This window comes from Zeus faber (genome assembly GCF_960531495.2).
Source record: "Zeus faber genome assembly, chromosome: 1".
Classification (NCBI taxonomy): domain Eukaryota; kingdom Metazoa; phylum Chordata; class Actinopteri; order Zeiformes; family Zeidae; genus Zeus; species Zeus faber.
In genome coordinates, this window is record NC_137193.1 from 36,844,362 (window position 1) to 36,859,451 (window position 15,090).

The 15,090-nt window shown below is 43.6% G+C and overlaps 1 protein-coding gene across 2 annotated transcripts in view; it reads right to left on the minus strand.

The window, feature by feature from the left end:
• fryl (furry homolog, like) overlaps window positions 1-15,090 on the minus strand; it is an 89,129-nt gene that overhangs the window by 47,889 nt on the left and 26,150 nt on the right. Inside the window, exons 12-33 of one of the 2 annotated variants that reach the window (XM_080004391.1) lie at window positions 14,021-14,124; window positions 13,775-13,883; window positions 13,136-13,222; window positions 12,581-12,752; window positions 11,937-12,069; window positions 11,436-11,543; window positions 11,019-11,256; window positions 10,410-10,586; window positions 10,058-10,144; window positions 8,050-8,318; window positions 7,378-7,576; window positions 7,045-7,169; window positions 6,874-6,931; window positions 5,270-5,361; window positions 4,670-4,842; window positions 3,941-4,101; window positions 3,256-3,366; window positions 2,979-3,133; window positions 1,827-1,926; window positions 1,520-1,688; window positions 793-1,061; window positions 295-435 (exon numbers count right to left, since the gene is read on the minus strand). In XM_080004391.1, coding sequence (XP_079860517.1) covers window positions 295-435; window positions 793-1,061; window positions 1,520-1,688; window positions 1,827-1,926; window positions 2,979-3,133; window positions 3,256-3,366; window positions 3,941-4,101; window positions 4,670-4,842; window positions 5,270-5,361; window positions 6,874-6,931; window positions 7,045-7,169; window positions 7,378-7,576; window positions 8,050-8,318; window positions 10,058-10,144; window positions 10,410-10,586; window positions 11,019-11,256; window positions 11,436-11,543; window positions 11,937-12,069; window positions 12,581-12,752; window positions 13,136-13,222; window positions 13,775-13,883; window positions 14,021-14,124 — 3,237 coding nt within the window. Of the gene's footprint in view, window positions 1-294; window positions 436-792; window positions 1,062-1,519; window positions 1,689-1,826; window positions 1,927-2,978; window positions 3,134-3,255; window positions 3,367-3,940; window positions 4,102-4,669; window positions 4,843-5,269; window positions 5,362-6,873; window positions 6,932-7,044; window positions 7,170-7,377; window positions 7,577-8,049; window positions 8,319-10,057; window positions 10,145-10,409; window positions 10,587-10,975; window positions 11,257-11,435; window positions 11,544-11,936; window positions 12,070-12,580; window positions 12,753-13,135; window positions 13,223-13,774; window positions 13,884-14,020; window positions 14,125-15,090 lie in introns of both variants that reach the window. The other variant, XM_080004390.1, reaches the window with a different exon arrangement.

Below are 15,090 nucleotides of genomic sequence, written 5' to 3' on the forward strand. Positions count from 1 at the left end.
AACTTGAAGACACCTAATCAATACTGTTTACACAGCCCTTTACAAGGTGTCTGCTACTATTAGAAAGTAGAATTTAATACTTTTTAATCACTTGGTTTGACTCTCAATGATCGAAAAACAGGGTTTCAGTTAAAAAATACCTGAGTTTTCCTATAATTTCATGACGACATTATAACAAAGAGAAACTGTAAGTGATAATACTGAATTTCTTTACACCGTAAAAATGCTTGAGCCAACAGAGAGATTAATCTCCAGTCAAAGTCACATTTTCAACAAAACCAAAAAGCAACTCACGTATGGCAGCAGGCTGGGGTCGCTGTTCACCCCTGCCATGCTGATGAGGAAGTGCAGGATGATTTTGAGGTTCTTTGGCCAGCTGTCCGCTAACGTGGTCCAAACATTCTCAATCTCAGACCAGGAGAACTCGTCCCCGTACTGGAAGGAAAACAGTGACTGAGCGACCATCCAACCAAAAACCATTAAACGATGCTTGCACAGAGTTCCTCTTCACGAAATTATTAACATGTTAAAGGGAAATTCCACTTCAAAGCAACATTAAACATGTTTATCAGTTTGAGCGGCAACTTAAGACAGGGTATCAACAACTTTTATTTAGGGCTTTTAAGACCTATTAAGACCTGTTTAATCCTTAAATTCATTTTAAAAATTACTTGTTCGTTACTGTACATTTTCAATACTTAGCTCTATCTCTGTGCTCACCACATGTAGGTAGGACACTTAAAAAAACCGAGTCATAGAGTGGAATGTACCTTTAAGTTCTTTCCATCCTACCTTAGCGGTCATGAACATGAGGTTATTGAGCACCATGGTGGTAGCATGTGGCGAGCCCCAGCCTTCCCCTCGGAGCCAGCGCCGGCTGTTCACCATCATCATCTCCCGCTCGTGTGCATCATCATACTCGTCACCGCAACCGGCCTCCTCCGGACGCCGGCTGGACGGCTTGAAGTCCACCAGCTCCACATTGTTCATCCAAGGAAGGAGGTAGTGCAGCATGACCTGTCGGCCGCCGGGGTGCGCCGTTTGGATGCGCTGGCTGACCTCTGTGGAGGGGAAACAGCAGATACAGCTTTTTAAAAAAATCATATGAAAACTGTAAGTAAAAAATTGCTCACTTTAAACAGGTTCATTTTGTAGTAAAATAAAAACAAGACACTCTACTTAATGATACTCTACGTAACTTGATGAGGTAAATTATGAGCAAATCTTTCCTGGAGCGATCACTTTTACACTACTAAACTTTAACAGAACACCATAGGTATTGAGCCTAAAAGCATCTGAACCATATTTTGTCCACTTTCTAGGGATCTCCAACATCCATGTTTCTATTAAATCCTGTAAAATACATTTTAATACCTCACAAACAATAACAAAATGTGTGATTTTTATCGCTAATTTATTTTCAGTTCCCCTTTGAAAAACATTTTGATATCAATGAAACAATGTGTGAGATAACGGTTATTATCGCTATTCTAAGTGAAAGTGTATGTGCGTGGTGAACCTGAGAAGATTGGCAGGGTGAGCTCGGGGTAGGTCCTGGCCAGCTCCTCAGAGAGCTGGTAGTACGACACAGAGTAGAGGTGTGGAAGAGGAGATGGGGGCGTGAGGATCCCGTCCGTCCGCTGGATCTCCAGTTTGTGGGCGTAACGGAAAAGCTTGGGCTCCAGGATCTGGAGTCACATAAGCAGCAGACAGGAAACCCTTTATATGTACATATGGCACAACGTGGCAGAAAAGCCACTCGGTCGCTAGGTAACGAACGGCTAACGAACAAACTTTATTCGCATATTACTGGATGTGGCTTTGACCTGCAGTAGCTGCATGGCTGCCTCGTAGATATCCCTGGATGAATCAGCCGCCTTGAACAGGATCAGATTGAGCAGCACCACAGTATCAAACTGATAATCCCTGAAAGACAAACACGTCATGGAGGATTCAGAATAAAGGCAGGAAATTAGAGGATTCGACACATAAAATGTGTAGGCATTGCAGGATTCAAGCCTGCTATATAGTCACCACAAGCGAGCCGTGCGGCTCAAGGCGTGCGCTCTACCAGAGAGCATGAGCATTACACTTAGGATCCTCCAGAGGCTTGCAGTTGTGCGTAAACCTACTATTCGGCCACCCCTAACCAATGCTCACAAGCAGATACAGTTGCTGGGGGCCCAGAAATACATGACAATATATGACCATTTTCAGTTCTTCACAACCTATAAAATGTTTTGAAACTCTGTTGTGCATAATAATTTGGAACATTCATTTTGAGTTTATTTTTGAAAAAAATACTGTTATCATTGGGAGGTTTGTTCAATAACATTCGAATTATACTCTAAACGGTTGATGACTTGAAAATTATGCCAACTGTCATTTGCATCGACTATTTAGGAAAATCATAGAAAAATGTAGTTTGTATAATATTTGGAACGCGGTGTATAGTTGCGCATTGCCGTGGCAATATTCTCCTGAAAGACAGGGGGCGCTGTGCACAAACCACGATGGGAAACTGAAAGAACCGCTGTAAACATTACAAAGAAGTCTTGAGAGAAGGATATGAATAACTACAAAAGTAAGTGAACATTACCAAGTCCTGAAGTATTAAAATAGTCCAAATCTTTTGACAGAGACAGTCCTATCTCCTTCCATGAATTCAACACCATCTGGTTATTTTTGTGTTCACGCATGAATGGATTGTATAGATTGTACCTGTGGAACTCTTCGCTCAAACTTCCTTCGGAAAGCGGCCATCTAAAATTACCTGAAGGACATGGCGCAGAGTTCCAAAAATTGGGAGGTGCGCACCCTTGTGCCAAATCGCCCTGCGGCACTGTCGCGAGCACCGCAATGACGTCATTTATGGCGTGCGCACTAAAGGACACTACGCCGACTATAAAGGAGCCTTTAGAGGGAGCAATAGAAATACATAAAGATCGATAGATACAAAGACAGACAGGCAGGCAGACCTGTTGTGGAACACGTTAGCAATGGCCCTGAAGCAGCCAGCGGCCACGCGTCTGGAGCCGGTGTAGCAGCGGTCCACAGCCCAGAACATGAGGTTGCTCTGATCCGGGTTCAGCTCCAGGAGCAGCATGACAGCCTCGCAGCCCAGTTGGTGGACCTGGGGGGTGGGGTTGGGGGGCACGGGTCAAAAACCACAGCTCAGCGTCCTGCAAATCGTCCTGTGCTGCAACATAAAGCGTCATACTTTGAAGTACTTATACTGTGTTTTAAGCTGTTCACCTTGCGGTCCTGGGAGTCCAAGATGTTGTCCAGCCACTTGTACAGGTATCCGTCCGAGGATAGACCCACATTGTCGGCGACTGGGCCGCAGCACAGCACGGCGGACATCGCCTGGAGGAAGGAAATGTTGAGTGACAGAACCACAGTGGCCATTTTGTTCTTCCCTTCGGCTCAAACAAACATGAACTACCACTGGCCGGTAACCCAGTTAAATCACTTTGATCTTATTAGAACAAAATTATAACATTTCCATACAACATTTCCGTGGTACATTACTGTGGTAAATGGTCCAAATATTAGATATGATATACAGGTGAATACTATTTAAGTTCATGCTTTGATGGTTATCGAAAACTAGAATTTGGTCTGACAAAAACTTTACGTCAACTGGATATTCAATATAGCAGCAAATAGAATGACGTATACAGATATTGATTATGAAGATAATACAATATTAAAGAATTACTGGGTTTTTATTATGTGACTTTTTTCCATTTTATTGCATCATTTCCTACTTTGGCAACTGCATAAAATTTCCTTCTGGATAAAGTCTTATCTTATCTTGTGAAATTTAACACTGGTGCTGTTATTTTGGGAGTAGCTGCAGTAGAATTATGGTAACATTGATACTGAAATGCAGTACTATCCTAACAGTACTGCATTTAAATAAACCCTATGTGTGTACCTTGAGAGCACAGTACTGGTGGCGGTTGATCTGCATGTTCCTGTCACTGTAGCGGTCCAGGGGCGTGAACATGATGCTGAAGGGCCCGGCCCAGTGGCTGAACAGCATGAACAGGCTGTGTCTGAGGGACTGCTGGGGGAAGATGGTCCTCCGCTGGTGCACTGTTGGAAGCAGACAGATGATTCAGTGTCTGATCTGCTACTTTGAGCCCAGCATCTCCACCGTTTTTTGGGGTTATTTTTTTTTGTCTTCAGAGAAACATTCTTAACCCTACAGTGTATGACGGGTCCAAGATGCCCCTGATGATTGGTTTCTTCCTCATCTGATATGCCAAGTATCACTTAATTAAGGTGTTTTTTGATGATGGGAATTCATAGTTTCTCACCAAGTTTAAATCTGAATGAATTACACGATATGTACAAACTTAGATAAAAACAAAACAAATTTGAACCTCATATGGTAATTTTGACCTGACATGCTTTCTAGGGGGATTGCTTATGTATTCTTGAGTGAGCAAATTCTCATTGGAGGAGATGGACTAAAAAAAATGGAGAAACTGTCTCTTTTCATTGGAAGACATTTAGTCATATTTGTGCCATTTTATTCAGTTTATTACCAAATTATTATTGGCACAGGGCCAATCTACACATTTAGGCCGCTTGTTTAATATCCCTGCTATAAAACATGAGCTTTTACATGTGTATTTTTATATGGCTGTGCATAGGGTACCTGGGACATTCTGGATGATATTGGCCACCAGGGCGCTGAAGTGACAGCGGATGTCTTTCAAAGTGTCTGAGTCTTTGTCGTTCTCTGCCTCCAGAAGCTGCCGGGTCAGGTCAACGTACTCCAGCAGCGTGCTGTTCAGAGAGTGGCTCTCCCCGTCCAGACCCCCGCTAGCTCTGCAATGACACAACCACAGCGTCACTATAGCCTCATTCCAGTAAATAGAATGGATGCTCGTTGACAGGGGAGTCGGGATTCAGTAATACTAAAATACAAAAACATCGGAAGTAGCAGCGTTCATACAGGTGAAATTAAGCTTCTTATAAAAAAAAAAAGCATAAAAAAAACATACTGTGACCCAGCCATCTATTCAAATTTCAAGCACATTTCTAACTTTGGCAATGTGGTATTGAAAAGACCTTGCACCTCGAGTTGCACTCCATGAAAGCTTTCGTAAACTCCATTGATTATTCAAAGATTGACATGTGAATTATTTAAATCGAAAGAAAAACGTTTGGGCTGAGGAAAATGTTCAGAGTGTAAGGCTTAACTAAAGTGGTGGTGTTTCAGAGCGTCAGTGGTCAAGTCCAGCGTTGTACTCACATCTGGCTGATGACTCCAGCATCAGCCAGCAGCTCAAATATCCGAACCAGCTGGACCCTGAGGACGTCCCGACGCCTGCGTCGCTTCACGTTCTGCAAAGAACAAGACAGTCCTGGTCAGATCCAGGAGCCATCCATCCAGCAGCAGAAGAAGGAGTCTCACACTCAAACTACCTGGAGGCCATTGGCTAAGTGTTCTAAGGGTGGACCACGCAAAAAAACATCAAGGAAAAGCAAAGTGTCCCATTCTATTTTGTTTGTTGGGTTATTTTTTAAACTGTTCATTATTTAATTTCCTATTAGGGATGCAATGGTACTGTGAGCTCACGGTTCAGATCTATCACGGTTTTGGGGCCACGGTAATTGTATGGTATCTTTATATTTAAGAAAAAAAAAGTAAAATTAAAAGTTGTAAAGAATGTTTTTATAGTAGTCTGCCACAAATAACAAGTGTAATGCTCTTTGTCTATGACTGTGGGGGGAGGGGGGAGACGGGGTTTAAGTTCATTGGTGGATTGTTATAATTTGCATGAGTTCATCTGATTGGGGGGGGGGGGGGGTGTCCAGGATAGTGGATAATTCAAATATATATAAAAATAAATATGAAAATGTATAATATTTTAAAAAGGTTTCACAATAAAAAAGGTCCTCGCTTATCAACCAAAACGCTCAACGACCTGGTACTATGAACGGAACTTGGTTGTTAAATGAGGAATACCTGTATAACTTATTGAAATAAAACCTCACAGTGAGAGCAGTGTTTGTGTGCCTTCGCTTTGTGGACCTGACATGACAGTGGGTGCGCTCCTTCTCAGCTAGGGCACCTCCCAGTGAGGGAGGGGCATAGTAGGCTCTATCTTACATGGAGGGGGAAACGTTATTTTTCCGGCGGCTACTTACAAACAACACAACAAAAAACTGTAAAACTTGCCAAAGAAAAAAAAGAAGGGCTCATCACCCAGCTAGACTCTGTTCCCTGCATTCATACAAAAGAGCCGTTCAAAAGAATTGTTCAAGAGAAGTTCATAATAAAGAGGGACATAGTCAACCCAGGGGTAATTCTTAGACTGGACACCTTGATTGATTGCACTCTTTACAAAAACGTTTCTATGTAGCTTTATCTCGTGTTTCTATGGAAAAGGCTGCGTAGCCATGCACAGTTGAAAAAAATAGATATTGCACAAAAGTAGAGAAATGCACGCGGACCCTGCAAGATTGAATAGGAAACACTGCACGACGCGCCGTGCCTGTACACTGAACAAACGCATCCGGTGGGCTTCCACCGTGATACCGTGGTTCACGTGTGGGTATTAAAACGTAGGGGGCGTACCGAACGGTTCGATAACATACTGTGTACCATTGAATCCCTATTTCTTAATAATGCAAAAATTGACAACAAGTCTTTGTTACATGCTATTTTATTGTGTTTTATATTTTGAAAATATTAAGTAAAGTTTGTTGGATTATCTTAGTATTGTGATTTTTAAATAGATTTGTGGGCCATATTTAAAACATGTAGCGGGTTGGATTAATTGCTTGCGGGCCGGTAGTTTGGGACCACTTTTCATAGGGGAAGCACAGAGTGAGATCAGAGTGGCACGTCACCTCAGGCCTTCTTTCCAGAGCTTCTTTCATGATGGGGTTTAACTCCTCGATCAACTCTCTACAAGGAAAACAGGGAAACCTCATCAGAATTTGGACTTGGACACAGGTGTGTGTGTGTGTGTGTGTGTGTGTGTGTGTGCGTGTGTGTGTGTGTACTGGTGGGTCTGGCACCTGAAGGCCACCGGGTTGGTCCTGCCAAGCCCCAGGACCAGAGACTCCGTAATGTCCATGCTCTCTGAGCGCATCATGGGAACCACGTGTTTGAACAGGGAGGAAGGGGACGGAGTGCCCACAAACTGAAAACACACACAACACAGATAATCAGATTTGATCACATTCAAGATCTTGAGCTTTGACGAGAATCAAAGCAAGTCATTTATTGTGCTTTATTTTAATTTTACATGACCATTAACTCTGCATTTTCAATAAAAAAGAAAAATCCAACATTTTTATCCATTATGATGATATCTTTATTCAACGACAAACAGATTATTAATAACAGACCTTTGAGTCGTAGCTGTAGCCGCTGTCAGGGGTGGACGCCAGCGTCTCAGGGGGGGAGCAGCGGACAGAGCCCGAGGTGGAGGAGGAGGAGGAGCTGGAGGCAGCACTGCAGCAGAGGATCAGGTAATTCCTCCAGAGCCCCACGTATGAGTCGCTGCTGCTGCTCAGACTGTTGAGCTTCTTGGCGTTGATGGGGCTGCTGCAAACATAATCCAACACAACAGCATTAGCACCACCCAAACATTACGATAGTTTTAATGTTTTGCTGGTCAGACAATACATAGGAACAGGGTGCAGCTATCGGAGCGTTACACTGAATACTTTTTAAGACCGACTTTTGGACAAAACTATTCTCTCTAGTTCAATTAAATATTGCAGGTCAGAACTATATACTTGGTATAGTGAGGTCAGTCACAGGTTGAAACAGGGCAGGTTATGAAATAGTGAACTGTTATTAGAACAGATTCCTTTCGGTCCGATAGCAAGGTAAGTGAATAGGAACTGGAATAAATCTAACCAATGCTTTTAAAGGCTAGGCTTTAGAGTATATCATTACCGTGTCTGATCACCATTAATTGATGCAATCAAAATTTTGTTGAAATTTGGGGCAAATGTTGACAGCTCTGGGTCAGACATAAATAAATGCACAGAGATCGGCACATCGGGACGTACTTGATGTCGACTTGAGGCGACAACAGCTGCAGCCGGGTGTAGGCAAACATCCAGGCGTAGTTGAGTGCAGTGGGGCAGTGTTTGGGCAGGTGCTCCAGCCGGAGGTAGCTGGACAGGCTGATCACCCAGGGGTCCTGGCCCTGCGTCACGTGCGCAAACACCCAGATGTGCGAGGGGCTGACTACGTCAAACTGGTGGCTGATGGGAGACGAGCTCCACTCGGCCAGTGTCTGCAGGTCGATGCCGCTGGGGCAGTACAGCAGGTTGGTCTGAGGAAGGCAAGCGTTAAAGCAGGTAACAGTATGAAATTTCACAAGACGGTGCAGTATCTACCAAAATACTGCGGTAAACGGTATTTCACTGTATTTTCGCCCCTTTGTTTTCTGTATATTCAATGAATAAAAAGTTGATTTGCTGAATTTCAAACCATGCATCAGAATGGGGAAGAAAGGGGATTCAAGTGACTTTGAACGTGGCATGGTTGTTGGTGCCAGACGGGCTTGTCTGAGTTTTTCAGAAACTGCTGACCTACTGGGATTTTCATGCACAACCATCTCCAGGGTTTACAGAGAATGGTCCGAAAAAGAGAAAATATACAGTGAGCAGCAGTTGTGTGGACGAAAATGCCTTGTTGATGTCAGAGTTCAGAGCAGAATGGGCAGACTGGTTTGAGACGATAGAAAGGCAACAGTAACTGAAATAACCACTCGTTAGAACCAAAGTACGCAGAATACCATCTCTGAACGCACAACACGTAAAACCTTGAAGCAGATGGGCTACAGCAGCAGAAGAGCACACCGGGTGCCACTGTCAGCTAAGAACAGGAAAATGAGGCTACAATTTGCACAGGCTCACCAAAAATGGACAATAGAAGATTGGAAAAAACGTTGCTTGGTCTGATGAGTCCCGATTTCAACTGCAACATTCAGATGGTAAGGTCAGAATTTGGCATTGACAACATGAAAGCATGGATTCATCCTGGCTTGTATCAACGGTTCAGGCTGCTGCTGGTGGTGGTGTAATGGTGTGGGGGATGTTTTCTTGGCACGCTTTGGGCCCCTTAGGAGCAACTGAGCATGGTTTAAACGCCACAGCATACCTGAGTATTGTTGCTGACCATGTCCATCCCTTTATGAGCACAGTGTACCCATCTTCTGATGGCTACTTCCAGCAGGATAATGCACCATGTCACAAAGCTCAAATCATCTCAAACTGGTTTCTTGAACATGACAATGAGTTCACTGTACTCCAATGGCCTCCACAGTCACTAGATCTCAATCTAATAGAGAACCTTTGGGATATGGTGGAACTGGGGATGTGCAGCTGACAAATCTGCAGCAACTGCGTGATGCTTTCATGTCAATATGGACCAAAATCTCTGAGGAATGTTTCCAACAGCTTGTTGAATCTATGCCACAAAGAATTAAGGCAGTTCTGAAGGCAAAAGGTCCAACCCGGTAGAAACAAGGTGTACCTGATAACGTGGCCGGTGAGTGTATATCAAAATGCGACGTATTTCCAAAATTGAAGATGTAAACTCACCTCACCTTATGTTGCCGCCGCACAATGGCAGATGGCCAAATTTGTAATTATCCATCAAATGAGTAATTTCCGAAGGCCCATTGCACCATGTTTTTTTACACTCGCCCCCATTTGCGGGAGCGGTCGCCCGCTGACTGACTGCTGACTGACTGGCCGCCAACTGCAAATTTCCACGGTCGTATCTTGGAGCAATCGGTCGCAAGTCGATTCAAATTCTCGCGACTATAGCTACTAGTATGTTGGATTAGTCGTAAGTAGATGCAGTCGTAAGTCGAGGTACCACTGTACACACAATTCTTTTTTTTTTTTTTTTTTTTTTTGCATAGTTTCAGCTGGCTTTTTGAACCTGCATATTTTGACCAAGAATTTCATGGTTGGTACACAAAATGCCTGCAAGTTGGCAGGTTTGATAGCTTTTAAAAGATTCTGCTACATTTGTTATTGTAGTATGAACGGAGTTATTTACTTGGTCGGCTCCCGTCAGGTGAATGAAGCTCTCCAGGACCGAGGCACTTAATCTGTCCATCACGTCGATGGCCAACTCCTCGTCTCCCTGGGAGGCGGGAAAAAAAGGAAGAGAAGAAGAAAAGGACAGAAGCCAATCACATGACCATGAAGCCACAACCAACCTACCAACCAATCCACAATGTCCTTATTATTTTCTCGTTCCGAGCATTATTGAAGACGGGCAAATTGTAATATTGTCATTTTCCAGTCAGTTAATCAAACTTTGACAAAAAAAAAAAAAAAAAAGAAAAGTCTGATTACAAAGAAAAGCATATTTGAAACATTGACTGGGCAGGAAGCCCGGTGTTCACCTTGACGATGCCCAGCGCGGTGTGCAGGGCACGGACCTCCTTCAGCACATTGACGGCCAGCCTGCGGGTCCCAGGCCGGCAGCTGCAAAGCACCACCAGCGCCAGCCCCTCCACAACATGCAACACACCCAGCAGGGGAGCTCGCTCCAGCGAAAGGGAGTGGCCGCCTCCCGGGCCCTGCTGTAGCAACGGGAAAACATCAGTCACATAACAAGGCTGTGTACTGTGTGGAAACTTAATTGAAAATGTCAATGTCTGAAAATAGGTGAATATTAAAACGGTATTCAAATTGGGGTCAGGGGAAATTGAGTAAATATGTCTGTATTTTATAATAATGTAATAATATCAGTTGTGTGTTGAATCCAAGCCCAGAGACTGGAATGTGATAGATATTCAAAAGGCTGAACATAAAAATGGAATAAAAACGGGATTGAAAAAAAAGTGCATGGTAGTATGTAAAATAATAATTAATTAATAAACTAACAAAATAATTTGTGACAGCTACACATTTTCCACCCTTTGTTATAACAAGAAGACAAGAGAAACTGTCTTTATTTAGAAAAAACCTTTAATCTGCGAGTGAGTCTGTGTGTGTGTGCCCATGCGTGCCTGTGCATCGTGGCTCCGGTTGCTGCTCTGCACCGCCTGCCTCCACTGGCTGATGAGCTGCAGCAGCATCTTGACGGCATTGTCTAGCAGCGTAGGGTGCACGTCCGTCACCTCCCGCACCACGAAGTAGACAAAGCCTGACAGAACATCCTCCCTCCAGTCTGGAAAGTCCAGCATGAGCGCCTGCAGTGTGGTGAAGGCCAGGCCGCGCAGCTCCTCGTCCATGTGGATGGTGAGCCTGGCCGAGTTTGAGGAGGAAGAGGAATGTAGGGTGCAGCGACACAAGGTACAGGGTTCACGGTTTGATATACTCACAACATTGTCCGCAACATTTCAATGGAAACAGATTATGAATGTGGTAGAGTATAACCATTTGAGGTATAACAATTTCTTATAGTTTCTCGTGTCGTGGATTACTTGGCCAGCAGCTCGATGAGGTCCTGTCGGCTCATTCCATCGGGGATCAGCCTTGGGATTGCAGCTACGCAAGTACGGAACAGATCGATCTTGGGCTTCCTTTCTCCCCTGCGGAGCAACGAGCCGCCCGTTATCACCGGTGACGGTTTCAAGTGAGGTTCATCGTTATCAGTCATAGTCTGGGCCCATCACTACCTTTTAGAACCACATGTCAGCTATTGGTTGCCATGATGGTCAAACAGAGGTATACTGCATTTATGTTCATTTTTTTTTAAATATGAAAAGTGGTTGACAACAGGGCAACCAGACTGCATAAGACGGTTGACAATTGCCCAAATCTGGTTGCCTGGGGCGACTTGGCAACTATTATTGTCGGGCCCCGAGTTCAATTTATGAATGACCTTGAGGTTGTGGAGCTTTCCCTTCACTCTGAATGTAAAATAGTTAATTGCTTAATTTCACAATACAATGACACTAAAAACCTATTAACATGCCACTCACGTGATCATATCCTCTGGCTCCTTGTTGGACATGTGGACATTGGTCATGCTCATGGAGCGCCCAACCTCCTTGTCCAGGTGCCGCAGAATGTTGTCCAAGGCTTTCCTCACTTGTGGGTAGTACAGCGACATGCCTGAGGGCACAGGAAGGCACATGTTTCTGTTTTTACATCTGGGTACAGGGCAGGATCTCACGATTCAATCCTATACTGATATGTTGACATTTTAAACAAAATGACATCACAGAAACAAAATATTTCAATTCATTTGAGACTATGGTGGTACTTAATTTAAACAAAAAATGGTTGCATAACTTCCAAACAAACTATCAATATTACAATATCCTATAGATTCCGAAATTGAAACAATTGGCTCAGGCGGTAGAGCGGGTCGTCTAGCAATCTGAAGATTGCCAGCTCGATCCCAGGCTCCTCCTGGTAGCATGCTGAGGTGTCCTTGAGCAAGACACTTAAGCCCTAACTGCTCCCCAGACGCTGCTACGTGGCAGCCTACTGCATCTCTGGTAACAGAGCGGACGGCCTTTCTTCTCTGAAACCAAGTACTCCCAGTGCTTTTAACGTGTGATTTTAGGTTCAACAGCAAATGCTGTGATGGCCATGGCCCCCGATTCAGAGGCAGACCTACCGATGACTTTGGCCTCTTCGTCGGTGAGGGTGGTGTTGAGGAAGATCTTTTTGACGCGCAGGGTATTTCCTGAGGGCATAATGACCCCCGTGGTGGGCATCGGAGGCTCACCGTCCTTCTGCTGGAGGCTGTCGGCAATCACCAGGAAGGCTCGCAGGCCAATGTTCATCCTCTGGCAAAGGTATATATATAAAAGAAAATTATAATAATTTCACCACACACATTACTTTTTACACGGTACGCTTAATTAGGAAGCAGACTCCATGGACTCCATGTTCCATTAAAGAGACATTCGATCTATACGAGCGATATGACACAATGCAATGGTGAAACCAGAAGTGGTTGCCTGTGCCCGTCGTCATTCTTAATCAATCGGCAGTCATTATTTGGAAATAAGTGATCGCTAATTGACCAATTAGAATCAAGTATTTCACATGTGATAAGTAGTTTTAAAGTACATATTATGCAATACATTTAGTATACAGCGGTTATTCCTGTGGGAGCAAGAGATGGAGGTCTTCAGAGACATTCAGGCAGACAGGTATGGAGTTTCACCTCTGGATTGATGGTGAAGGTTTTGTGGGATTTGCCGACACACAGGAGGTCGTAGATGATCTCCTTCATGGCAAAGTCCAGTCTCTCCTTCAGGAACACACAGACTTAGGTTAGAAATAAACACCACAGAAGGAGGTCATAAAACTGTCAATCTGACAACTTAAGACTTCAATACCTTCTTGATGGTTGTTTGAAATATAGGAATTATTTTTAATTAAAAAATAGCCACCTGACTAATCAGATTCATTGAACATTTACTTAACAAATGCAAAGTGTTCTGTGTTTATCATGGTGCAAAGATAACACTACTTTCTGTTTAAAAAAATATTGTCATGCACTGTTCCACATTAGATTTGCACTTAATTGTCCTTTTAATGTAAAGCACTTTGAGTAATATGTCATTAAGGAAAGGTGCTTATTAAATATTGTTATTATTATCATCAAAGGTTATTATTAATTAGCATGAGATTGCATTCCAGCTCCTAACGCTAATTAATGTAATTTCACATTCCCTAAAAAAAATTGAATCACAAACTTTTGAATACATCTATGGTAGCCCTAAAATCTGAATTTGTTTATACCTTGATTGAGACTTAAAACCCACAAGTGCAGATCATGAACACTATAAGTAGCTGTTACCTGAGCGATGAACTGAATGATCTTCACAAAGATGTTGAGTGGCGTGTCTCTGGGAACCACACTACGGGAGCCCTTTGGGAAAAGTGCTGAGACGATGCTGAGGAGGCGACTGGACCATGGGAGACATCAATTAGTCTAGTTCTGACTAATTGACGACTGACTACTATAGCTTCAACTACCATTCTACACATTACCATCACAGCAAGAATAAACATATTAGAAATACTGGAATAGCGCAGGACTAACCTCTGTGTGACCGTGTTGCTTTCGCATTTGATCCTGATGATGTAAACCCACAGCAGTCTGTAGAGAGACTCCAGCGCCACACGGGACATCTTGGGATCTTTGTTCTGGGAATGAGACAGGAAGCATCAGGGACCAATTCCTGAAAATCTACACCGCCTGTTACACACTTGGGAGGTTACAGCGCTCCAGCTGCTTTGGAGATAAATACACAGAAACTGTGTGGGCATGGACATTCAAAATCAATAAATGAACTGACCAGACTCTCCACCACATATTGTGTGTGTACACACGTACACACACACACACACACACACACACACACACACACACACACACACACACACACACACACACACACACACACACACACACACACACACACACACACACACACACACACACACACACACACACACACACACACGTACCCTTCGACGAAAAAAGAACCCACAATTTTCCCTGAATAATTTGAAACTCCCCAATAGTAATTGGCATCCCCCATTGCTTATTCCATATTTAATAGAAATCAGACATCAGAAATCTGATTTTGATTCAATAGAATATTTTACATAATAAAACAAAGAAAAATGGCATGGACAAAAATGATGGGACCCATAACCTTATATTTTGTTGCACAACCTTTAGAGGCAGTCACTGCAATGAAACGATTTCTGTAGCTCTCAATGAGACTTCTGCACCTGTCAACAGGTAGTTTGGCCCACTCTTCCTGAGCAAACTGCTCCCGCTGTCTCAGGTTTGGAAGGTGCCTTCTCCAGCCTGTATGTTTCAGCTCTTTCCATAGATGTTCGATAGGATTCAGATCAGGAGTCATAGAAGGCCACTTCAGAATAGCCCAATGTTTTATTCTTATGCATTCTTGGGTGCTTTTAGCTGTGTGTTTTGGGTCATTATCCTGTTGGAGGACCCATGACCTGCGACTGAGACAGAGCTTTCTGACACTGGGCAGTATGTTTCGCTCCAGAATGCCTTGATAGTCTTGAGATTTCATTGTGCCCTGCACAGATTCAAGGCACTCTGTGCCAGATGCAACACAGCAGCCCAAAAACATA